This window comes from Gnatocerus cornutus, chromosome 2 (genome assembly GCF_029298725.1).
Source record: "Gnatocerus cornutus isolate USDA-ARS CGAHR chromosome 2, icGnaCorn1.1, whole genome shotgun sequence".
Lineage (NCBI taxonomy): Eukaryota > Metazoa > Arthropoda > Insecta > Coleoptera > Tenebrionidae > Gnatocerus > Gnatocerus cornutus.
The window spans coordinates 22,880,452-22,907,716 of NC_142234.1; the positions used below are offsets into that span (position 1 = coordinate 22,880,452).

General features: G+C 37.2%; 1 protein-coding gene and 1 long non-coding RNA gene across 2 annotated transcripts in view; one reads left to right on the forward strand and one right to left on the reverse strand.

Moving 5' to 3' along the window:
- The window catches only part of sls (sallimus), a 145,248-nt gene extending 133,242 nt beyond the window's left edge, over positions 1-12,006 (forward strand). Inside the window, exons 57-64 of the mRNA XM_088050807.1 lie at positions 119-7,090; positions 7,245-7,562; positions 7,613-8,581; positions 8,702-10,075; positions 10,120-10,428; positions 10,625-10,924; positions 10,969-11,274; positions 11,326-12,006. Coding sequence (XP_087906933.1) covers positions 119-7,090; positions 7,245-7,562; positions 7,613-8,581; positions 8,702-10,075; positions 10,120-10,428; positions 10,625-10,924; positions 10,969-11,274; positions 11,326-11,516 — 10,739 coding nt within the window. The 3' untranslated portion in view covers positions 11,517-12,006. The remainder of the gene's footprint in view (positions 1-118; positions 7,091-7,244; positions 7,563-7,612; positions 8,582-8,701; positions 10,076-10,119; positions 10,429-10,624; positions 10,925-10,968; positions 11,275-11,325) is intronic.
- Positions 12,007-12,015: 9 nt separating this feature from the next.
- Positions 12,016-13,830, reverse strand: LOC148180137 (uncharacterized). The gene is made up of 3 exons (XR_015771780.1): positions 13,588-13,830; positions 13,328-13,536; positions 12,016-13,279 (listed from the first exon to the last, which is right to left on the reverse strand). It is a non-coding gene; the product is annotated as an uncharacterized LOC148180137 (long non-coding RNA).
- Positions 13,831-27,265: the final 13,435 nt, after the last annotated feature.

Sequence of the window (27,265 nt, forward strand, 5' to 3'; positions counted from 1 at the left end):
AAATACAGTTCTTATTTTCCACACTTTCAGAACTTAACTCCTCAAAACAAAGAAATAACAAAACACATTACTTAACAAGAGATGTTAAACCAGACCGTACATAATATAAATTTTGTAGAGCAAGAAGTCCAAGACACTGTTACCGCCAAAGGAAAAGTGGTGACAGATCTAAAAGAGTCCGTCATTGTGGAGACTGTGGAAACCCAAAAACCCATCGAAGAAGAGAAGAAGAAAGTGAAGAAAATCAAGCCGAAGAAACCCGAAGAGAAGCCGTTGATTGAAGAAGTTGCCGACGTGGAAGAAGAAGCAGTTCCTGAACAAACCACCACTGAAACCACCGAAACCGAGAAGAAAGTCAAGAAGGTGAAGAAAGTGAAAGTTCATGACATTGAGTTCCAAGAAGCAACCGTCGAAGAGGTGAAAATTGAAGAAGTCACCGAAGAGGAACCGGTGGTTGAAGAAGAACAACCGACGATCGTAGAAGTCACCGAGAAACCCAAGAAGAAGGTCAAGAAGCCCAAACCGCAAGAAGAGCCCATCGTTGAAGAACCCATTATTGAAGAGCCAAAGGAAGAAGCACCCGAGGAAAAGAAAAAGAAGAAAACCAGGAAACCCAAACCTGAGGAGAAACCGGTCGATGAACCGACAATTGAGGAGGTGGAGCCGACACCGGAAGAACCGAAGAAAACTAAGTTAATTAAGCAGAAATCGGTTCTCATGAAGATTGAGCACGTCGAGCAAGAACCGGCGAGCAAGCCTAAAGTCGTTCCGGTCAAAGATCTTCCTCAACACTTCGCCGAAGTTAAGTTGCGGAAGCCGAAGGCGCCGCAAAAGAAAGATGTTAAGAGTACCAAAGTCCCGAAGATGCGGCTGAAGAGTCGAATTACCTTTACGGATTTCCCTGCAGAAGGAGAAAAGGAACAAACTCCGATCATCAAGGAGTTGGAGCCGGTTTATCGAGACAACGGCGTCTTGTCCAGAAATCTCAAAGAAGCAGAAGGTGCGCCCAAGACCAAAAAGCGCCGACTGAAGAACTTCGAGAAGGAGTTCAAAGACCTAGAAAAACTAGATCTTGAAATCGACGAGTTGAAGAAAACGGAGTTGGAAAAAGTCGATGAGCAGTACAAGTTCGAAAAACAACCAAGAAAACAGTCCGTTTCCAAAGATGAACCAAAACCGATGAAGATCGGTAAAGGTAAAGTCCCCAAACCTGAGGAAGAAGAAGAACAGATCAGACTCAAAAAAGTCCCTGAGAAGATAACTGAAGAAAAGCTCGAACCGGCGAAGAAACCCAAAAAAGAGGTCAAAGAAGAAGAACCGCAGAAACCCGAAAAACCGGAAGAAGAAGATGAGCGCATCAAATTCAAGCCGTATGATATTGACCGTGAAGAACCGGAGAAGATCGAGATGGAGAAATTCGAGCTGGAGAAGCCCGAAAAGGACAAACCGGAAAAGAAGAAGGTTAAGGTGCCGAAGGAAAAGAAGGTTAAACCAGAACCGGAAGTGGAGGAAATAACCATTAAGAAGGGTGTGCCGAAACCAAAAACGGAAGAAGAGGAGCCTGAGGTTTCCTTTAAGGCGAAACAGAAGCCGAAACCGGAAGAAGAACCGGAAGAAATTAAGCTCAAGCCGTTTAAGAAACCGAAGGAACCGGAAGAACCGCAGAAAATAGAAAAGGAGTTGCCGGCGAAATTGGATGCTGTTCCTTCACATGACTTTGAAAAAGACGAAATTGAGTTCAAGCCTCCTGAAGATACAGAGAAGCCCAAAAAGAAGAAGAAGATTATTATTAAAAAGACGAAAGGTAAAGCTCAGGACAAGGTAGATGAAGCTGAGGTTGAGGAACCAACGGAACAGGAGCCAGAAGTTGAAGAGGAAATACAACCGGAAGTTAAAGAACAATCTCCTGAAGTAATAGAAGTTGAAGAAGAAGAAAAACCTCAAGAAGAAGAGAAACCGGAGGAAGAGCCCGTTCCTGTAGAAGAACCGGTTCCTGAAGAGCACACCGAAGTGGAGAAACGTAAGAAAATAATCAAAATCAAGAAAAAGAAGGACAAACCGGAAGAAGAAAAACCTGTTCCTCAAGAAATAACAGAAGTTAAAGCCCAAAGACACTTCATTATTAAGAAATCTGCGCATAAACCGCAATTCCCGGAAGTTACAGAACCCGAGAAAGTCAACTTTGCCGAAATTAAACTGAAGAAAGTTAAAGTTAAAGAAAAGAAGGAAATCGAAGCATCTAAATTAGACGTTCCGATGCTGAAGAGCAGAATAACACACATGCCATTCCCGCCTGAAACAGAATTAGAACAAACTCCTGAAATCTCTGATCTGGAACCTGTTCTCAAGGACAGCGGTGTTTTATCCAGGAACATAGAAGAAGCACAGAAGGTAAAGAAGAAGAAGAAGAAGGTTGTTGAAACGGACAAGTTGGAAAAACTAGACAAAGAGGTGGAGGAGCTGCAGAAGGCAGAGTTAGAAAAAGTTGACGATGAGTTCAAGGCGAAACCTAAACTAAAGAAGAAGGAAAAACCGGAAGCTATAGTCATCCAAAAGACACCAGTTCCTCCAGTGCAGCATATTAAGATCAAAGAGCCCGAGAGCAAACCTGTCAATTTGGCTGAAATCAAACTGAAGAAACCGAAAGTAATTAGAAAAGAAGAACCGAAAGAAAAGTCGTTCAAGCCTCTTCTGAAAAGCAGAATCGTCCATGTGACGTTCCCACCAATTGAAGAATTGGAGCAGAAACCGAAGATTACAATGCTTGAGCCGGTTTATAGGGACAATGCTGTTATTTCCAGAAATGTGGAAGAAGCGAAGAAAGTTAAGAAGAAGAAACCAATCAGAATTAAAGAAAGCGATCTTGATTTAACTCATCTGGAAAAACTCGACTTGGAAATGGAAGAACTGAAGAAGAAGGAGTTGGAGAAAGTCGATGACCAATTTAAGTACGAAAGGAAACCGAAAGAGAAAGAAGAGAAAGTGCCGGAAGAAGAGGTTAAAATCAAACTTGGAAAGGGAAAAGTTCCGGTGAAAGACGAACCTGAAGAAACTGTCACATTGAAGAAAGTTCCACAGAAACCTAAAGAAGAGGATGTTGAAGTGGAGCTGAAGAAACCTAAAGTAACCAAAAAGGAAAAACCAAAACCGGAAAAGGAAGAAAAAGAAGAACCAAAATTAGAGCCATTTAAGCCGTACGATGTCGACAGAGAGGAACCGGAGAAATTAGAATTTGAGCCAACAAAGATCGAAGAACCTGAGAAAGAGGTCGAAGAAAAAGAAAAACCAAAGAAACCGAAGAAGAAGAAAGAAGTACCAGAGCCAGAAACTGTCGAGTTTAAACTGGAGAAAGGTAAACCAAAACCGAAAGAACCGGAAGAAGAACCGGAAATTAAACTGAAGTACAAACAAAAACCACCTCCTGAGGAAGCTCCTGAAGAAATAAAACTAAAACCGATTCCGAAAGCAAAACCGGAAGAACCTGAAGAAGTGGTGGCGGTCATTAAACCAGACGGAGGTGAAATGCCTAAGGAAAAACCAGTTGAGGAAGAAGCGGAAATTACAATACCGGAAAAAGACAAAGAAAAGAAAGTTAAAAAGGTAGTTAAGAAGGTGAAGAAACCGAAAGAAGACGCTCCTGCTGCTGAAGAGGAAAAACCTGAAGAACTCCCTGCTGATGAGGTTCCTGAGGAAAAACCGGAAGTCCTGGAAGAAAAACCGGAGATTCCAGAAGAAGTGATTGAAGAACAACCAATTGTTGATGAAAAACCGGAAGAAGTTCCTGAAGAAAAACCAGAAGAACACGTAGAAACAATCAAAAAGATTAAGAAGACGGTTAAGAAAGTCAAGAAACCGAAAGCTGAAGACGAAGAAGTTCCAGAAGAGGAACCAGTGATTGAAGAGGTGAAAGAAGAACCGAAACCTGTAGAAGAGGAAAAGGCGCCAGAAGAAGAAAAACCGAAACCGGTTGAACCTGCAGTCGAAGAGCCCACTCCTGAGAAGCCTAAACCGAAACCTAAAGAAAAGGAGGAAGAACCTAAACCCGTTGAAGTTAAACCGAAGAAACCGAGACCACCAATTAAGAAAGCAGAACCCAAGGCTAAATTACCACGGCTAAAGAGCAGAATTGTGTATGTTGACTTTCCTCCAGCCAACGAATCTGAAAGAAAACCAGTTATAACACAACTGGAAAAAGTGGTGAAAGACCAAGGGCAAATATCGAGGAACATAAAAGAGGCGGAAAAAGTAATAAAAACGAAACGAAGGAAACTCAAAGATGATGATAAGAGTCTTCAAGATTTGGAGAAACTTGATTTGGAAATGGAAGAACTTAAAAAGAAAGAACTGGAAAAAGTGGATGAGGCGTTCAAACTCGAGAAGAAACCGAAGAAACCCAAAGAGGAAGAAATTGAACAAAAGGAGCCACTTAAAATTGGCAAAGGGAAACTGCCAGAAAAACCAGAAGAGGAAGATCAAACTATTAAACTAAAGAAAGTGCCTGAAAAAGCACAAGAAGAAGTTGCTCCGGAACCAAAAGTACCAAAGGTAAAAGAAGAAGAAGAAGTGAAGAAAGTTAAAAAGGAACCGAAAGAGAAGAAGGATAAAATCACATTTGAGCCAACTGATTACGAACGTGAAGAACCAGAGAAGATCGAGTTCGAAAAACCAGAGTTTGAGAAGGAAGAAAAAGAAAAACCTGAAGAAGAGAAACCAAAGTATCAACGACAGAAGAAGGAGAAACCAAAACCGGAAGAAAAAGAAATTAAAATTATTAAGGGTGTTCCCAAAAAGAAGGAACCGGAGGAAGAAGACGATGTCAAATTCAGAATACCTCATAAAGACAAACCTGAGGAAGAACCCGAACAAATTACTCTGAAACCTTTCAAGAAACCAGAAAAAGAAGAACCTGAAGCACAAGTAGAAATAAAGAAAGTGGAACCACCAAAGATAGCCGAAGAAAAAGAAGCAGACAAAGTGACAATTAAACGGAAAAAGAAGAAGGAGCCGAAGCCAGAAGAGGAGGCTCCAGTGGAGATAACAATCAAGAAAGAACCAGAACAAGAAGAAGAAGCACCAGCTGCGGAGGAAGTTGTTTTAATTAAAAAGAAACCAAAACCAGAACCCGTACCTGAAGAACCAGAAGTTGAAATGGTAATAAAGAAACCCCCACCTAAAACAGAAGACGAAGAAGAAACTGTTCTTCAACAAGTTGTTATCAAGAGGAAACCAAAGAAACCTGAGGAACCTGTAGAGGAACCTGCTGCGGAAATCACGATTAAGAAAGAACCCGAACCTGTAAAAGAAGAAGAAGTTACGACCGTTGAAGAAGTTAAGATTAAAAAGAAGAAGAAGAAGATTCCTGAAGCACCACTAGAAGAAGCAGCTGCTGAAATAACAATCAAGAAGGAACCTGAGCCTGAAGAAAAGGTTGAAGAAGTGACTACTGAGGAAGTCATTATCAAGAAGAAACCAAAGAAACCCGAAGAACCTATAGAAGAACCTGCTGCAGAAATCACAATTAAGAAGGAACCCGAACCTGTAAAAGAAGAAGAAGTTACTACCGTTGAAGAAGTTAAGATTAAAAAGAAGAAGAAGAAGGTTCCTGAAGCACCGGAGGAAGAAGCAGCTGCCGAAATAACAATCAAAAAGGAACCAGAGCCTGAAGAAAAGATTGAAGAAGTGACTACAGAAGAAGTCATTATAAAGAAGAAACCAAAGAAACCTGCAGAACCTGTGGAAGAACCTGCTGCAGAAATCACAATTAAGAAGGAACCAGAACCCGAAAAAGAAGAAGTAACGACTGTGGAGGAAGTTAAGATTAAAAAGAAGAAGAAGAAGGTACCAGAAGTACCTCAGGAAGAAGCGGCCGCAGAATTAACAATCAAAAAGGAACCGGAACCTGAAGAAAAGGTTGAAGAAGTGACTACAGAGGAAGTCATTATAAAGAAGAAACCAAAGAAACCCGAAGAACCTGTAGAGGAACCCGCTGCAGAAATCACGATTAAGAAAGAACCGGAACCTGAAAAAGAAGAAGTAACGACTGTCGAGGAAGTTAAGATTAAAAAGAAGAAGAAGAAGGTTCCGGAAGCACCTCAAGAAGAAGCAGCTGCCGAAATAACAATCAAAAAGGAAGCTGAACCTGAAGAACAGGTGGAGGAAGTGACTGTTGATGAAGTTATCATCAAGAAGAAACCAAAGAAGCCTGAAGAACCGGTAGAAGAACCAGAAGCGGAAATTACGATCACGAAAAAACCAGAACCGGTCGTGGAAGAGGTAACCGCAGAAGAAGAAGTAAAGATTCCAAAGAAGAAAAAGAAAGTTCCGAAAGTTGTTGACGAGGTGGCTGCTGAAATCACCATCAAGAAAGAAGCAGAGCCTGAGAAACCTGAGGAAGAAGTTGAAGAAGAAGTTGTAATCAAAAAGAAGAAACCAACTCCGAAAGAGGAAGACGAAACAGAAGCTGAGATAACTCTCAAAAAACCGGAAGAACAAAAAACAGAGGATGTAGTCCAAGAGTTTACCATCAAGAAAAAAGCGCCTCCACGCGTACCATCCGTTGAAGAACACGAAGAACAAGAGATCACAATCAAGAAGTTGAAGAAAGTTAAACGACCTTCCAAACCAGACATTCCTGAATACACAGAAGTTGAAAATGTTACATTCCGACCAAAGATGACCAAGAGAATGGAAGACGTGGAACAAGAGTTCAAGATTTCGCTTGATTCATACGCCGAAGAAGAAATATCGATGTCGGGAAAAGTAAAACTGAAGAAACAGAAACCACTCACTTACAACGAAGAAAGTGTGGATGAGTCCATCAAGATAACTCAGGAAATTGAAGATGACGGTCCGGCAATTGAAGAGATTATTGACGAAGGCAGCGACGCCGAAGAACTGCCGTATGATGACGACGAGTCTGAGAGCTACAACGTTCCTTTGAAACGAAGACCTTCAAGGAAATACTCTGTATTCGAGGAAGGCGAAGAGGAGGTGCAGATTGGACTGAAGAAAGAGACTCCTGCTGAATTTGAAGAAGAGTCGATAACGGTCAAACGGACCAAACCTAAAAGAAAACCATCCTTCGACCAAGGTTGTATGAGTTATTTTTTCAGCCACCGCTTGATTCACATTTCAGCTTTTCTTTTTTATTTGCACCATTTCTTCTTTTTATTTCTTCGTTTTGCTCATCATATAATACGTGAAAGAGTGACGGTGTGGTTTGTAACAAAAACAATCGTTTTTAGAAGCGGTAAGTTTAAGCATTACTAAAGAATCAGAAACCATTGAAGAAGCGCCAGAAATTGAAGAAATTGTTCAAGAAGGGGATGTTTACTTCTCTGTGCATTCTTACGTGGCGGAAGCGGAACAAGCGATTGATCTCGTGGAAGGAGAGCGTGTTTATGTTATCGAGACTCCTAACGCCGACTGGTGGTTGGTGAAGAAGCATCTTACTGAAGAGAAGGGTTGGGTGCCCGCGCAGATTCTTATGGATGAACCTAACTACACCATGTACGTCCAGAGGAAGCTCAACGAAAAGATCGACAAATTGCCAGTTTTCGAAAGTAAGTCTTGTAGTTTCTTGTGGTTTAACATTAATGGAATTGTCTTCTAGAGCCCAAACCGGAGGAAAAAGCAGTCGCTCCACGCTTCGTGGAGAAGCTCCAACCTGTCATAACTCCTGATGGCTACACTGTTCAATTCGAATGCCAAGTCGAAGGCTTCCCGCGTCCTCAAATCACCTGGTTCCGCCAGACCGCCGTCATCAAACCATCCCAAGACTTCCAAATGTACTACGACGAAGACAACGTCGCCACGCTCATCATCAGCGAAGTCTTCCCTGAAGACGCAGGAACCTTCACCTGCGTCGCGAAGAACGCCGCAGGTTTCGCCTCCAGCACCACCGAACTCACCGTGGAACTCCCACTGTCTGACCACGGCTCCGACCTCACCGGTCTCTCCAGGAAGAGCATGTCGCGGGAATCATCCCTTGCAGACATCCTCGAAGGCATCCCGCCGACTTTCTCCCGCAAGCCCAAACCCCAATACGTCCCTGAAAAATCAGACGTGGTTGTTGACTGTCGACTAGTCGCAGTTCCCGAGCCGGAAATCATTTGGTTCCGCAACGGGAAGAAGATCACCACGAAGAACAACGTCACCATCATCATTAACTCTGATATGCACAGCTACACCACGATCCTGAAGATCAAAGAGGTGCAGAAGGACCAAGAGGGTGATTACGAGATCATTGCGAGAAACCGAGAGGGTGAAGCGACGGTGCATTTCACCCTGAGAGTGAAGACTGGGGATAAAGAAGCCCCGCAGGTGTTAGAACCGTTGAGGTCCATCACTGTCCGAAAGACAGAGACGGTGATTCTTAGCACCACCATCGCTGGTAACCCGGCGCCGACAATCAGTTGGTTTAAGAATGGTAAACCGGTGAAGAAACCATCGGCGAAGAAAGACGGCGACACTTATTCTATTACCATTGTTAACACGACGATGGAAGACACGGCTGAATACACAGTTAAAGCTAAAAATTCTGTTGGCACTGCCGAAACCACCGCTCAACTCACCGTGGAGGGTAAAGTCTACTTTTGTACCGCTTTTTCAATAAAGAAACGCAATTTCTTAACATTTTATTTCGCTGCTGACCCTAGTTAACACCTCCACTTACTAGTCATTTAACAACTCTACTTTGCAGAGTTCCCAGACAACGCCGAGCCGCCACTCTTCGTCGAGCGTTTCGAAGAACAAACAGTCCAAGAAAACGACACCATCAGACTTCTGGCGCGCGTGGTTGGTAACCCAGTGCCGGAGGTTTACTGGTTGCGCAACAACAAACCGCTGAAACCCTCAGAAAGAGTGAAGATCTCCTACGATGGTGAAAACATCGAACTCACTATCAAGAAGTCGAATCCAGACACAGACACCGGTGACTACAAGTGCATCGCGAGTAATCCAGCAGGTAAAGCTTCACATGGGGCGAAAATCACAGTGGATGTCGACGTGACCTTCACCAAGAAGTTGAAGAAGACGTACGAAACCGTCGAGTGCGAGACCATCGAGTTTGAGTGTGAAACTTCGCATAAGACCACCGAGACGAAGTGGTACCATAATGACGTGGAAATCAGCGGGATGGATCACCGGGTGGTGGTTCAGGATGGCCGCACCCACAAGCTGGTTGTGAAGAAGACGACGAGGAAGGATGAGGGGCGGTATTCGTGCACTGTTAAGAAGGAGAAGACGGAAACGACGCTGAAGGTCACGGGGACTAAACCGAAGTTCATACGGGAGCTGCAGGACATTGAGATTCCGGAGAAGGAAATCGCGGTGTTGGAGGCGGAGGTGTCGCTAGACACTGCGGAGGTCACGTGGATGAAAGACGGGAACGTTATTAGTGAGAGTGACACGAAATACTCCATCGAGACTGAAAGAGGAGTCCGGAAGCTGTTGATCCGCAGCACCTCGATTCATGACGAGGGTGAGTACACCTGCACCCTTCTAGACCAAGAGAGCAAAGCTGAGGTGACAGTTATTGAACTCCCGCCTGAGATTATCACTCCTCTGCAAGACCGAACTGTGACTAAAGGAGAGAAGTCGGTCTTCGAGATCGAGTTGAGCAAAGGAGACGCTCTGGTTCGCTGGTTTAAAGATGGAAACGAACTCCAGTTCTCCGAACACGTGCAACTGTCTATTGACGGCAAGCGTCAGAAGCTGAAGATCTACAAGACGGAGCCTGAAGACGAAGGCGTGTACAGTTGCGAGGTTGGAACCCAAAAGAGCAGCGCTCGCTTAACAGTGCAAGTACCAACAGTCACGTTCTTGAAGACGCTTCCGGAGTACATGATAGTTCCTCTCAAGACCCACGCGGAGTTCGAAGTCGAGCTCTCGAAAGAAGACGCGGAGGTTCAATGGTTGAAACAAGGGAAGAAGATCAAGAAGTCGTCGAAATACACCATCACCTCGGAGAAGACGTTCAGGAAACTCGTCGTGCACGAATGCACCGAAGAGGATGAGTTTGAATACACCTGCACTGTTGAAAGTCTGAAGACTTCCTCGAAGCTTAAGATTGGAGGTGAGTTTCGGTGGTGTCGTCGCCAGTGTTAACTCTGTTTGTAGATAAACCATCACCTCCGCGAGGTCCGTTGGAGATCACAGGAATGTCCGCCACTTCTTTCACTCTCAACTGGTCACCTTCAGAACGCGATGGTGGTTCGCCCATCATCGAATACATCGTGGAAATGAAGGAAGCGACTCCCAAAGCAGAGTTCAAGAAGCTCGGCGTTACCAAAGGTGATATCACTAACATTCCAGTCAACTACCTGCAGAAGGACCACGGGTACAAGTTTCGGATTACTGCCAGAAACGCCATCGGGGTGAGCGAGCCCTACTTACCAGAAGAGACCGTGATTGCAGGATCCAGAATCAGTGAGTATTGTCTTAAGAGCCCCGCTTGAATCCCTGCTTTGCTTCTTTTTCTTCTTTGCGCTAGGAATTAAATACGAGTTTGCTAAGAACGACGAGACGCTTTACTGCTTGCTTGGCATATTCCCACCGACTAAAATGCGCAAAAGGAGTGAGTGCCCCCTTGTGGTTGTCGACGAAAATAACAAACTCTTTCCAGCGCCTCCATCGCCCCCAGTCAACTTAACAGTGACCGACGTGCAGAGCCGCAGCGCCACCCTCACCTGGGAGCCGCCTTTGAACAACGGCGGCTCGGAGATCACCGGCTACGTGGTGGAAAAGCGCCTGGAATTCGTCGCCAAATGGGAAAAAGTCTACACTCTCGAAGCCAACTGCCTCCAATACACCTTCGAGAACCTCAAAGAGAAGAGCGAGTATCTCTTCAGAGTCTTCGCGGAGAATTCCATCGGGTTGAGCGTCCCCGCGACCACCGAAGTCGTCAAACTAAGAAGTCACGCGAGTAAGTCGGAGTGTTGAAATTTCGTCTCTAAGAATTTATTTTAGCCGTGCCGTCGCCCCCGACGCCCCCATTGGAGATTCGCACGATCGGCCCCAACGCTATTGTCATTGAATGGGGGGTCCCTGAATGGGACGGCGGATCTCCTCTTCTCGGGTACAACATTGCCATCAGAGACACGAAGAAGACCATGTGGATGGAAATTGGGCGCGTTGGTAAAGGAGTGCAGAAATTCACGATACGCGACTTGCAAGAAGATCATGAGTATATGATTAGGATATTCGCCAAGAATGAGATTGGTTTGAGTGAGCCTCTGGAGTCGGACGAGCCCTTCAAGGTCCTTCCTTCGGGAGGTAAAACTGTTAGCTTTAATATTTTAGACAGAAAGTTAACACTTCTTGTAGATGCCGACCAAGACGACTTCAAAGAGGCCACTGATAAAGAACCGACGTCCTACAGTACGGAAACCACGACGTCTTGGCTGAGAGAGAATAGCATGGACGCTGACATTAGCTCTTATGCTAAAGGTCAGCTCCTTCGCAAGGATGAATATTTCTTCCGCATTTGGTGTCACGCCAAGAAACTATTTAAGTAAACTGTAATATATTTCTACTTAGATGTACATAATTTCGTTACGATTTAGTTGTTGTTATTGAATTTTGTAATGATTTTGACTTGAATTAGAGCAGCGAGCTTGCCATTGAAGTAAATTTTCTGCAAGTTGCGAGCAGACTTTAATGGAAGCTCTGATTGGATTATAAGGATACTGTGATACTGATGATGATTTTACTCAATGAACGAAAAACGAATCTAAAAAAGAATGAGTTGTCGCTTAGCTAACACGTTTTGAACTTGTATACGAATCGTTTTTTCTTTTTTGTTTAATTTTTCTTTTATTGTTTAGCCAAAACGACGAATGCAGTGCCTTATTTATCAATATCTTTCTATAACTAACGGAATTTTGAAGATAATCTTCAGCGTCAGAGAGAAAATATAGGTGCATTTCAACATCGTTAAAAGCGTTGAAGGTTATATTTGATATTTCCCTAGAATTACTGTTATTTATTAAAAATTAAATATCAAAAGGTCTTTTATTTTCAATGTTTAATGTTTAACAAAAATACATTTTCTGGTAATTAGTAATCTCTTCAAGTTTCAACGCGCTAGCATTAAAACTACCGAAATTACACGACGAAGTGTAAAATATTGTAAATTTCTGACTCGCCTTGAAAATTTCTAAAATCCGTCTCTGTTGCTCAAAAAATTTGAAATTTGGAACAAACTATAATCAAGCCAAATTTAGTTACCTAGTAGAAACCAAAAAATGGCCGCTAAGTCACGTACGTCCAAAAATCGACTATTGGAAAATCTAAAAACGATTTCTTATGTAAAAAATCACGAGAAAAACGATGCCGCAAACCGCATTCCAATATCTGGAATAGTTTTCGAGATATCGAGCACGATTTGTTTTGAACTTTCAAAAATTTGGCCCTCTGGCGACAACCCAAAAATTCAAACGGCCATAACTCAGTTATTTGTTGTCGGATCTGAATTTAAATTCCAGATTTGGATTCAGCGTGAGATTCTGCGAAAAATGAGTCAAAATTTGTTGAGTTTACCTACGAAATAAAGAAAGCATTGACCAAAAACTGTTTGGAAGTGGTAATTTTGGGGTGATTTTCAATCACTATTTTTAATGTAAAAACGACGTTTAATACCTTTGTATTATATATCGTTCGAAAGAGGAGCTCGAAATCTATCTACTGGCCCAATTTGAGATCGATCAAACAAACGGTTTACGAGTTATGGTCAAAAATAAAAAAATTGAAAATTTTTTATCGATTGAGACGGATTTTTTTTTTCGCAAAAAATCGACTATCGAATTTTGGGCTTTTAAGCACTTTTTCTAACGTAAAATGAGCCGAGAAAAACGATGGCGCAAACCGCATCTCAATATCTCTAATAGTTTCCGAGATATTTAACTTTAAAAAATGGGGAAAAATGAGAAAAAATGAAAATCAACATTTCAAAACTTTAATCAGCTATAACTCGGTTATTTGCAGTCGTATCTGAATTTAAATCGCAGATTTGCAATCTGCGTAAAATTCTGCGTTCACTGATGTATAACAACTCAAGTTTACTCTAAAAAATAAGCGAGATATTGATATCAGAAGTTTGGCCATAGTTTTAGTCATGAATTTTCGCGAAAATTTGCAAATTTCGTTTGAGGATAAATCAAAAAACTGTTTGTGAAATAGTTTCCGAGATATCGAGCATGAATTTTTTTGAATCTTCGAAAATTTGGCCCTCTGGCAAAAACCCAAAATTTCAAGCGGCCATAACTCTCCCAGTCACACACTGAAAAAAGAACATTTGACTTTGTCTTAAAACATGTTTAAATTTAACCTTTTTCATCCACATTTCAGTAAAGCAGCACCTTTTTCGTGATGTTATGCTCCTGGATCAATTCACTGTACTCTGGGAGCACTGAATGGGTGGTTTCTTCAATTCTGTGCAATAACTTGCAGAGTCCTCGCTTTTTCGACATCTTAGGCTATGGGTATCATCCATCAATTCAGTCCCTTAATAATAAACTCTGGTAATGAAGTTGGAACCTGAAATACCACGAAACATTTCAAGGCTGGAATTCAAAGTTTTCAGCTTACCTGCGTTTAAAAATTTCAATAAAGACCCATAAATTTGTTGCAAATCAACTCCAACTCTAAATAGCTTCAAATGAACTTCTTAACTTGTGTAATTTCTTTGCTACCATGCCCAGAAGAACGAGAAAGTAAACAGTAAAGAATTCTGGTAGTTTCTTATGCAAGCAGGATCGTTGTTAATCATTTGTTGTACTCTGAAAATAAGTTTAGTAAATCATGAACATAACCTCAATGTGTGCTGCCAAAATAATCAAGTTAAGACATACGTTAAGATAGAGACACAATAATTTTAAATAATTCATAGAATCGTAACCAAGTCGTGAATGTTAAATCAGACTTCAGATTCTTACTCCTGAGGACAAAATTAATCAAAAGAGTATTTTCTTGCTTTAATTTTCATCGAAAAACTGCAAGCCAAATAAAAGTTTGAAAAATTAATAAAAAATTAACGGAGCGTCGGATCGAAAAATCTTTGACGGATTCTCGTTCCTGAGGTCCAAATTGATGGGAAAAGTCCATCCATTTCTGGTCTCCGTTCCTCGCTATCTGTGAGATTTTTTGAGAAAATGCAAATTAAAAATTTCAAAATTATATTTCCCTCGTCAAGCAATCTGTCAACGAAGCATAGAAGCTAGGACATGCGTCAACAGATCTGTCCTATCTTTAGTCCATAAATAATATTAAATAAAATTTTAACAAAGTCGTAAATCTTAAATCAAAGTTTAGATTCGTTTTTCTGAGGCTAAAATTAACAAGTTAAGTAGTTTATTGTATTTATTTACACCGAAAAATGAGAGAAGTTTTTGCATAAAAGCCACCTAGCGGAATAACGCCGAAGTTGCTAGTTCACGTGTCCTCTCACCAGAGGGCTAAACTTTTGGATTGATTCTTTACTAACCGATTCAGCTGAAATTAGAACCACATTTTTGGTTTTTGAAAAACGAGAGAATAAACACAGTTAATTTTAAAAAGGAAATCTTCTACTTGTCTACCAACACAACTTTTTTTCTTTAAGCGTACGTCATTTAATTCCAACCAATCAGACGCGAGCATTTTCGGTGTGATTTCAACTGTTGAAATTATAGGGAAATTTAAAATTAAAATTACTACTTCTTTCGACAACTTCAGCCTGCAGCCATATTTGTCAAGACAGAGAGCATAAAAAGACTTGAAATATAACAACGACAACAAAGTCAAAAAAGTACCAAGAAGGCAAATCTGAACTTGGTTTTAGTTTTATTTAATATTCAATGTGGTGTCTGAAGATAGCTCTGGGAATCGACGTATGTCTTAGCTTTGCAGTACTAAGCGCGAGCGCAGGACGTTGGAGGTAAAACACTTTTCATAATAAATTTTGACCGCAAATATCTCCGAAACGGTAGGTTTGTCGTGTTTTGCATCTATGACGAAAAAGTTGCGCCTTAAAAAGATCTATCGATTCATCTAAAAACATTTACATTTATATGACATGACCCTTCAAAATGAACAATTTTTTTTTCAATCCTTAATAAAATCTAAACTATTGATAAAATACCAAACTATTTATGTAAATTTAGAATCTAAAACTCAATCTGCGACGTTTGATATGCAACATGTTAATTTCTAAAAAACCACCCTTTTTTCGTTTTTTGAGATAGAAACTTGAAAGTTGGTGAGGACAAAAGACTGAACATTTCAATTAAAACGGCAAAAATTTTTTTTTTTTTTTCATTATGGTTTGAGGTAAAATGCAACTTGGATGCATAAAGGAAAAAATTTTATTAAAAAAAAATTATCGAAATGTAACGAGTTTTTTTTTCTCTAACCAAAGAGTACATGATTTTAATAAAATTGTTAATTTTAAAATGTTCAAGGTCACAAAAAAAATTGCATTTCCGCCCGACCAAAAACTGAAGTTAAGCTTCTTTTTTTCTCCTTAATTAAACGCACTAGGTGGTAGGTTCCAATTCCAAAGTCAGGACTTAGAAAAAAATATGAAAAACGACCACCCAACGACCACCTGTAAACAAGTGGGATAACAATCGAATAATTCAGTTATTTGCAGTCGTATCTGAATTTAAATCCCAGATTTGGAATCTGCGTAAAATTCTGCGTTCACTGATGTATAATAACTCAAGTTTACTCTAAAAAATAAGCGAGATATCGATATGAGAAATTTGTTATAGTTTTAATCACGAATTTTCGCGAAAATTTGCAAATTTCGACTATTGGAAAATCTAAAAACGATTTCTTATGTGAAAAATCGCGAGAAAAACGATGCCGCAAACCGCATTCCAATATCTGTAATAGTTTCCGAGATATCGAGCATGAATTGTTTCGAACCTTCGAAAATTTGACCCTCTGGCGACAACCCAAAATTTCAAACGGCCATAACTCGGTTATTTATTGACAAATTTTAAAAAATTATCATATTTTTAGATTCAGCGTGAAATTCTGCGTAAAATGAGACCAAATTTGTTGAGTTTGCTTAATAAATAAATGAGGTATTGGAAAAAAACTGTTTTGAAAACATCATTTTAGGGTGATTTTCAATCAATGTATTCAAAATAAAAATGACGTTTAATAGCAATGAATTATACATCAGTCGAAAGAGGAGCTCAAAATCTATCTACTGGTCAAATTTGAGATCTATAGGACAAATAGTTTGCGAGTTATGGCCAAAAATAAAAAAAAATGAAAAATTTTTATCGTTTGAGTCGCAATTTTTTTTCGCGAAAAATCGACTATCGAATTTTGGGCTTTTAAGCACTTTTTCTAACGTAAAATGAGCCGAGAAAAACGATGGCGCAAACCGCATCTCAATATCTCTAATAGTTTCCGAGATATTTAACTTTGAAAATTGGGAAAAATGAGAAAAAATGAAAATCAACTATCCGAAACTTTGATCGGCCATAACTCAGTTATTTGTTGCCGGATCTGAATTTAAATCCCAGATTTGGAATCTGCGTAAAATTCTGCGTTCACTGATGTATAATAACTCAAGTTTACTCTAAAAAATAAGCGAGATATCGATATGAGAAATTTGTTATAGTTTTAATCACGAATTTTCGCGAAAATTTGCAAATTTCGACTATTGGAAAATCTAAAAACGATTTCTTATGTGAAAAATCGCGAGAAAAACGATGCCGCAAACCGCATTCCAATATCTGTAATAGTTTCCGAGATATCGAGCATGAATTGTTTCGAACCTTCGAAAATTTGACCCTCTGGCGACAACCCAAAATTTCAAACGGCCATAACTCGGTTATTTATTGACAAATTTTAAAAAATTATCATATTTTTAGATTCAGCGTGAAATTCTGCGTAAAATGAGACCAAATTTGTTGAGTTTGCTTAATAAATAAATGAGGTATTGGAAAAAAACTGTTTTGAAAACATCATTTTAGGGTGATTTTCAATCAATGTATTCAAAATAAAAATGACGTTTAATAGCAATGAATTATACATCAGTCGAAAGAGGAGCTCAAAATCTATCTACTGGTCAAATTTGAGATCTATAGGACAAATAGTTTGCGAGTTATGGCCAAAAATAAAAAAAAATGAAAAATTTTTATCGTTTGAGTCGCAATTTTTTTTCGCGAAAAATCGACTATCGAATTTTGGGCTTTTAAGCACTTTTTCTAACGTAAAATGAGCCGAGAAAAACGATGGCGCAAACCGCATCTCAATATCTCTAATAGTTTCCGAGATATTTAACTTTGAAAATTGGGAAAAATGAGAAAAAATGAAAATCAACTATCCGAAACTTTGATCGGCCATAACTCAGTTATTTGTTGCCGGATCTGAATTTAAATCCCAGATTTGGAATCTGCGTAAAATTCTGCGTTCACTGATGTATAATAACTCAAGTTTACTCTAAAAAATAAGCGAGATATCGATATGAGAAATTTGTTATAGTTTTAATCACGAATTTTCGCGAAAATTTGCAAATTTCGACTATTGGAAAATCTAAAAACGATTTCTTATGTGAAAAATCGCGAGAAAAACGATGCCGCAAACCGCATTCCAATATCTGTAATAGTTTCCGAGATATCGAGCATGAATTGTTTCGAACCTTCGAAAATTTGACCCTCTGGCGACAACCCAAAATTTCAAACGGCCATAACTCGGTTATTTATTGACAAATTTTAAAAAATTATCATATTTTTAGATTCAGCGTGAAATTCTGCGTAAAATGAGACCAAATTTGTTGAGTTTGCTTAATAAATAAATGAGGTATTGGAAAAAAACTGTTTTGAAAACATCATTTTAGGGTGATTTTCAATCAATGTATTCAAAATAAAAATGACGTTTAATAGCAATGAATTATACATCAGTCGAAAGAGGAGCTCAAAATCTATCTACTGGTCAAATTTGAGATCTATAGGACAAATAGTTTGCGAGTTATGGCCAAAAATAAAAAAAAATGAAAAATTTTTATCGTTTGAGTCGCAATTTTTTTTCGCGAAAAATCGACTATCGAATTTTGGGCTTTTAAGCACTTTTTCTAACGTAAAATGAGCCGAGAAAAACGATGGCGCAAACCGCATCTCAATATCTCTAATAGTTTCCGAGATATTTAACTTTGAAAATTGGGAAAAATGAGAAAAAATGAAAATCAACTATCCGAAACTTTGATCGGCCATAACTCAGTTATTTGTTGCCGGATCTGAATTTAAATCCCAGATTTGGAATCTGCGTAAAATTCTGCGTTCACTGATGTATAATAACTCAAGTTTACTCTAAAAAATAAGCGAGATATCGATATGAGAAATTTGTTATAGTTTTAATCACGAATTTTCGCGAAAATTTGCAAATTTCGACTATTGGAAAATCTAAAAACGATTTCTTATGTGAAAAATCGCGAGAAAAACGATGCCGCAAACCGCATTCCAATATCTGTAATAGTTTCCGAGATATCGAGCATGAATTGTTTCGAACCTTCGAAAATTTGACCCTCTGGCGACAACCCAAAATTTCAAACGGCCATAACTCGGTTATTTATTGACAAATTTTAAAAAATTATCATATTTTTAGATTCAGCGTGAAATTCTGCGTAAAATGAGACCAAATTTGTTGAGTTTGCTTAATAAATAAATGAGGTATTGGAAAAAAACTGTTTTGAAAACATCATTTTAGGGTGATTTTCAATCAATGTATTCAAAATAAAAATGACGTTTAATAGCAATGAATTATACATCAGTCGAAAGAGGAGCTCAAAATCTATCTACTGGTCAAATTTGAGATCTATAGGACAAATAGTTTGCGAGTTATGGCCAAAAATAAAAAAAAATGAAAAATTTTTATCGTTTGAGTCGCAATTTTTTTTCGCGAAAAATCGACTATCGAATTTTGGGCTTTTAAGCACTTTTTCTAACGTAAAATGAGCCGAGAAAAACGATGGCGCAAACCGCATCTCAATATCTCTAATAGTTTCCGAGATATTTAACTTTGAAAATTGGGAAAAATGAGAAAAAATGAAAATCAACTATCCGAAACTTTGATCGGCCATAACTCAGTTATTTGTTGCCGGATCTGAATTTAAATCCCAGATTTGGAATCTGCGTAAAATTCTGCGTTCACTGATGTATAATAACTCAAGTTTACTCTAAAAAATAAGCGAGATATCGATATGAGAAATTTGTTATAGTTTTAATCACGAATTTTCGCGAAAATTTGCAAATTTCGACTATTGGAAAATCTAAAAACGATTTCTTATGTGAAAAATCGCGAGAAAAACGATGCCGCAAACCGCATTCCAATATCTGTAATAGTTTCCGAGATATCGAGCATGAATTGTTTCGAACCTTCGAAAATTTGACCCTCTGGCGACAACCCAAAATTTCAAACGGCCATAACTCGGTTATTTATTGACAAATTTTAAAAAATTATCATATTTTTAGATTCAGCGTGAAATTCTGCGTAAAATGAGACCAAATTTGTTGAGTTTGCTTAATAAATAAATGAGGTATTGGAAAAAAACTGTTTTGAAAACATCATTTTAGGGTGATTTTCAATCAATGTATTCAAAATAAAAATGACGTTTAATAGCAATGAATTATACATCAGTCGAAAGAGGAGCTCAAAATCTATCTACTGGTCAAATTTGAGATCTATAGGACAAATAGTTTGCGAGTTATGGCCAAAAATAAAAAAAAATGAAAAATTTTTATCGTTTGAGTCGCAATTTTTTTTCGCGAAAAATCGACTATCGAATTTTGGGCTTTTAAGCACTTTTTCTAACGTAAAATGAGCCGAGAAAAACGATGGCGCAAACCGCATCTCAATATCTCTAATAGTTTCCGAGATATTTAACTTTGAAAATTGGGAAAAATGAGAAAAAATGAAAATCAACTATCCGAAACTTTGATCGGCCATAACTCAGTTATTTGTTGCCGGATCTGAATTTAAATCCCAGATTTGGAATCTGCGTAAAATTCTGCGTTCACTGATGTATAATAACTCAAGTTTACTCTAAAAAATAAGCGAGATATCGATATGAGAAATTTGTTATAGTTTTAATCACGAATTTTCGCGAAAATTTGCAAATTTCGACTATTGGAAAATCTAAAAACGATTTCTTATGTGAAAAATCGCGAGAAAAACGATGCCGCAAACCGCATTCCAATATCTGTAATAGTTTCCGAGATATCGAGCATGAATTGTTTCGAACCTTCGAAAATTTGACCCTCTGGCGACAACCCAAAATTTCAAACGGCCATAACTCGGTTATTTATTGACAAATTTTAAAAAATTATCATATTTTTAGATTCAGCGTGAAATTCTGCGTAAAATGAGACCAAATTTGTTGAGTTTGCTTAATAAATAAATGAGGTATTGGAAAAAAACTGTTTTGAAAACATCATTTTAGGGTGATTTTCAATCAATGTATTCAAAATAAAAATGACGTTTAATAGCAATGAATTATACATCAGTCGAAAGAGGAGCTCAAAATCTATCTACTGGTCAAATTTGAGATCTATAGGACAAATAGTTTGCGAGTTATGGCCAAAAATAAAAAAAAATGAAAAATTTTTATCGTTTGAGTCGCAATTTTTTTTCGCGAAAAATCGACTATCGAATTTTGGGCTTTTAAGCACTTTTTCTAACGTAAAATGAGCCGAGAAAAACGATGGCGCAAACCGCATCTCAATATCTCTAATAGTTTCCGAGATATTTAACTTTGAAAATTGGGAAAAATGAGAAAAAATGAAAATCAACTATCCGAAACTTTGATCGGCCATAACTCAGTTATTTGTTGCCGGATCTGAATTTAAATCCCAGATTTGGAATCTGCGTAAAATTCTGCGTTCACTGATGTATAATAACTCAAGTTTACTCTAAAAAATAAGCGAGATATCGATATGAGAAATTTGTTATAGTTTTAATCACGAATTTTCGCGAAAATTTGCAAATTTCGACTATTGGAAAATCTAAAAACGATTTCTTATGTGAAAAATCGCGAGAAAAACGATGCCGCAAACCGCATTCCAATATCTGTAATAGTTTCCGAGATATCGAGCATGAATTGTTTCGAACCTTCGAAAATTTGACCCTCTGGCGACAACCCAAAATTTCAAACGGCCATAACTCGGTTATTTATTGACAAATTTTAAAAAATTATCATATTTTTAGATTCAGCGTGAAATTCTGCGTAAAATGAGACCAAATTTGTTGAGTTTGCTTAATAAATAAATGAGGTATTGGAAAAAAACTGTTTTGAAAACATCATTTTAGGGTGATTTTCAATCAATGTATTCAAAATAAAAATGACGTTTAATAGCAATGAATTATACATCAGTCGAAAGAGGAGCTCAAAATCTATCTACTGGTCAAATTTGAGATCTATAGGACAAATAGTTTGCGAGTTATGGCCAAAAATAAAAAAAAATGAAAAATTTTTATCGTTTGAGTCGCAATTTTTTTTCGCGAAAAATCGACTATCGAATTTTGGGCTTTTAAGCACTTTTTCTAACGTAAAATGAGCCGAGAAAAACGATGGCGCAAACCGCATCTCAATATCTCTAATAGTTTCCGAGATATTTAACTTTGAAAATTGGGAAAAATGAGAAAAAATGAAAATCAACTATCCGAAACTTTGATCGGCCATAACTCAGTTATTTGTTGCCGGATCTGAATTTAAATCCCAGATTTGGAATCTGCGTAAAATTCTGCGTTCACTGATGTATAATAACTCAAGTTTACTCTAAAAAATAAGCGAGATATCGATATGAGAAATTTGTTATAGTTTTAATCACGAATTTTCGCGAAAATTTGCAAATTTCGACTATTGGAAAATCTAAAAACGATTTCTTATGTGAAAAATCGCGAGAAAAACGATGCCGCAAACCGCATTCCAATATCTGTAATAGTTTCCGAGATATCGAGCATGAATTGTTTCGAACCTTCGAAAATTTGACCCTCTGGCGACAACCCAAAATTTCAAACGGCCATAACTCGGTTATTTATTGACAAATTTTAAAAAATTATCATATTTTTAGATTCAGCGTGAAATTCTGCGTAAAATGAGACCAAATTTGTTGAGTTTGCTTAATAAATAAATGAGGTATTGGAAAAAAACTGTTTTGAAAACATCATTTTAGGGTGATTTTCAATCAATGTATTCAAAATAAAAATGACGTTTAATAGCAATGAATTATACATCAGTCGAAAGAGGAGCTCAAAATCTATCTACTGGTCAAATTTGAGATCTATAGGACAAATAGTTTGCGAGTTATGGCCAAAAATAAAAAAAAATGAAAAATTTTTATCGTTTGAGTCGCAATTTTTTTTCGCGAAAAATCGACTATCGAATTTTGGGCTTTTAAGCACTTTTTCTAACGTAAAATGAGCCGAGAAAAACGATGGCGCAAACCGCATCTCAATATCTCTAATAGTTTCCGAGATATTTAACTTTGAAAATTGGGAAAAATGAGAAAAAATGAAAATCAACTATCCGAAACTTTGATCGGCCATAACTCAGTTATTTGTTGCCGGATCTGAATTTAAATCCCAGATTTGGAATCTGCGTAAAATTCTGCGTTCACTGATGTATAATAACTCAAGTTTACTCTAAAAAATAAGCGAGATATCGATATGAGAAATTTGTTATAGTTTTAATCACGAATTTTCGCGAAAATTTGCAAATTTCGACTATTGGAAAATCTAAAAACGATTTCTTATGTGAAAAATCGCGAGAAAAACGATGCCGCAAACCGCATTCCAATATCTGTAATAGTTTCCGAGATATCGAGCATGAATTGTTTCGAACCTTCGAAAATTTGACCCTCTGGCGACAACCCAAAATTTCAAACGGCCATAACTCGGTTATTTATTGACAAATTTTAAAAAATTATCATATTTTTAGATTCAGCGTGAAATTCTGCGTAAAATGAGACCAAATTTGTTGAGTTTGCTTAATAAATAAATGAGGTATTGGAAAAAAACTGTTTTGAAAACATCATTTTAGGGTGATTTTCAATCAATGTATTCAAAATAAAAATGACGTTTAATAGCAATGAATTATACATCAGTCGAAAGAGGAGCTCAAAATCTATCTACTGGTCAAATTTGAGATCTATAGGACAAATAGTTTGCGAGTTATGGCCAAAAATAAAAAAAAATGAAAAATTTTTATCGTTTGAGTCGCAATTTTTTTTCGCGAAAAATCGACTATCGAATTTTGGGCTTTTAAGCACTTTTTCTAACGTAAAATGAGCCGAGAAAAACGATGGCGCAAACCGCATCTCAATATCTCTAATAGTTTCCGAGATATTTAACTTTGAAAATTGGGAAAAATGAGAAAAAATGAAAATCAACTATCCGAAACTTTGATCGGCCATAACTCAGTTATTTGTTGCCGGATCTGAATTTAAATCCCAGATTTGGAATCTGCGTAAAATTCTGCGTTCACTGATGTATAATAACTCAAGTTTACTCTAAAAAATAAGCGAGATATCGATATGAGAAATTTGTTATAGTTTTAATCACGAATTTTCGCGAAAATTTGCAAATTTCGACTATTGGAAAATCTAAAAACGATTTCTTATGTGAAAAATCGCGAGAAAAACGATGCCGCAAACCGCATTCCAATATCTGTAATAGTTTCCGAGATATCGAGCATGAATTGTTTCGAACCTTCGAAAATTTGACCCTCTGGCGACAACCCAAAATTTCAAACGGCCATAACTCGGTTATTTATTGACAAATTTTAAAAAATTATCATATTTTTAGATTCAGCGTGAAATTCTGCGTAAAATGAGACCAAATTTGTTGAGTTTGCTTAATAAATAAATGAGGTATTGGAAAAAAACTGTTTTGAAAACATCATTTTAGGGTGATTTTCAATCAATGTATTCAAAATAAAAATGACGTTTAATAGCAATGAATTATACATCAGTCGAAAGAGGAGCTCAAAATCTATCTACTGGTCAAATTTGAGATCTATAGGACAAATAGTTTGCGAGTTATGGCCAAAAATAAAAAAAAATGAAAAATTTTTATCGTTTGAGTCGCAATTTTTTTTCGCGAAAAATCGACTATCGAATTTTGGGCTTTTAAGCACTTTTTCTAACGTAAAATGAGCCGAGAAAAACGATGGCGCAAACCGCATCTCAATATCTCTAATAGTTTCCGAGATATTTAACTTTGAAAATTGGGAAAAATGAGAAAAAATGAAAATCAACTATCCGAAACTTTGATCGGCCATAACTCAGTTATTTGTTGCCGGATCTGAATTTAAATCCCAGATTTGGAATCTGCGTAAAATTCTGCGTTCACTGATGTATAATAACTCAAGTTTACTCTAAAAAATAAGCGAGATATCGATATGAGAAATTTGTTATAGTTTTAATCACGAATTTTCGCGAAAATTTGCAAATTTCGACTATTGGAAAATCTAAAAACGATTTCTTATGTGAAAAATCGCGAGAAAAACGATGCCGCAAACCGCATTCCAATATCTGTAATAGTTTCCGAGATATCGAGCATGAATTGTTTCGAACCTTCGAAAATTTGACCCTCTGGCGACAACCCAAAATTTCAAACGGCCATAACTCGGTTATTTATTGACAAATTTTAAAAAATTATCATATTTTTAGATTCAGCGTGAAATTCTGCGTAAAATGAGACCAAATTTGTTGAGTTTGCTTAATAAATAAATGAGGTATTGGAAAAAAACTGTTTTGAAAACATCATTTTAGGGTGATTTTCAATCAATGTATTCAAAATAAAAATGACGTTTAATAGCAATGAATTATACATCAGTCGAAAGAGGAGCTCAAAATCTATCTACTGGTCAAATTTGAGATCTATAGGACAAATAGTTTGCGAGTTATGGCCAAAAATAAAAAAAAATGAAAAATTTTTATCGTTTGAGTCGCAATTTTTTTTCGCGAAAAATCGACTATCGAATTTTGGGCTTTTAAGCACTTTTTCTAACGTAAAATGAGCCGAGAAAAACGATGGCGCAAACCGCATCTCAATATCTCTAATAGTTTCCGAGATATTTAACTTTGAAAATTGGGAAAAATGAGAAAAAATGAAAATCAACTATCCGAAACTTTGATCGGCCATAACTCAGTTATTTGTTGCCGGATCTGAATTTAAATCCCAGATTTGGAATCTGCGTAAAATTCTGCGTTCACTGATGTATAATAACTCAAGTTTACTCTAAAAAATAAGCGAGATATCGATATGAGAAATTTGTTATAGTTTTAATCACGAATTTTCGCGAAAATTTGCAAATTTCGACTATTGGAAAATCTAAAAACGATTTCTTATGTGAAAAATCGCGAGAAAAACGATGCCGCAAACCGCATTCCAATATCTGTAATAGTTTCCGAGATATCGAGCATGAATTGTTTCGAACCTTCGAAAATTTGACCCTCTGGCGACAACCCAAAATTTCAAACGGCCATAACTCGGTTATTTATTGACAAATTTTAAAAAATTATCATATTTTTAGATTCAGCGTGAAATTCTGCGTAAAATGAGACCAAATTTGTTGAGTTTGCTTAATAAATAAATGAGGTATTGGAAAAAAACTGTTTTGAAAACATCATTTTAGGGTGATTTTCAATCAATGTATTCAAAATAAAAATGACGTTTAATAGCAATGAATTATACATCAGTCGAAAGAGGAGCTCAAAATCTATCTACTGGTCAAATTTGAGATCTATAGGACAAATAGTTTGCGAGTTATGGCCAAAAATAAAAAAAAATGAAAAATTTTTATCGTTTGAGTCGCAATTTTTTTTCGCGAAAAATCGACTATCGAATTTTGGGCTTTTAAGCACTTTTTCTAACGTAAAATGAGCCGAGAAAAACGATGGCGCAAACCGCATCTCAATATCTCTAATAGTTTCCGAGATATTTAACTTTGAAAATTGGGAAAAATGAGAAAAAATGAAAATCAACTATCCGAAACTTTGATCGGCCATAACTCAGTTATTTGTTGCCGGATCTGAATTTAAATCCCAGATTTGGAATCTGCGTAAAATTCTGCGTTCACTGATGTATAATAACTCAAGTTTACTCTAAAAAATAAGCGAGATATCGATATGAGAAATTTGTTATAGTTTTAATCACGAATTTTCGCGAAAATTTGCAAATTTCGACTATTGGAAAATCTAAAAACGATTTCTTATGTGAAAAATCGCGAGAAAAACGATGCCGCAAACCGCATTCCAATATCTGTAATAGTTTCCGAGATATCGAGCATGAATTGTTTCGAACCTTCGAAAATTTGACCCTCTGGCGACAACCCAAAATTTCAAACGGCCATAACTCGGTTATTTATTGACAAATTTTAAAAAATTATCATATTTTTAGATTCAGCGTGAAATTCTGCGTAAAATGAGACCAAATTTGTTGAGTTTGCTTAATAAATAAATGAGGTATTGGAAAAAAACTGTTTTGAAAACATCATTTTAGGGTGATTTTCAATCAATGTATTCAAAATAAAAATGACGTTTAATAGCAATGAATTATACATCAGTCGAAAGAGGAGCTCAAAATCTATCTACTGGTCAAATTTGAGATCTATAGGACAAATAGTTTGCGAGTTATGGCCAAAAATAAAAAAAAATGAAAAATTTTTATCGTTTGAGTCGCAATTTTTTTTCGCGAAAAATCGACTATCGAATTTTGGGCTTTTAAGCACTTTTTCTAACGTAAAATGAGCCGAGAAAAACGATGGCGCAAACCGCATCTCAATATCTCTAATAGTTTCCGAGATATTTAACTTTGAAAATTGGGAAAAATGAGAAAAAATGAAAATCAACTATCCGAAACTTTGATCGGCCATAACTCAGTTATTTGTTGCCGGATCTGAATTTAAATCCCAGATTTGGAATCTGCGTAAAATTCTGCGTTCACTGATGTATAATAACTCAAGTTTACTCTAAAAAATAAGCGAGATATCGATATGAGAAATTTGTTATAGTTTTAATCACGAATTTTCGCGAAAATTTGCAAATTTCGACTATTGGAAAATCTAAAAACGATTTCTTATGTGAAAAATCGCGAGAAAAACGATGCCGCAAACCGCATTCCAATATCTGTAATAGTTTCCGAGATATCGAGCATGAATTGTTTCGAACCTTCGAAAATTTGACCCTCTGGCGACAACCCAAAATTTCAAACGGCCATAACTCGGTTATTTATTGACAAATTTTAAAAAATTATCATATTTTTAGATTCA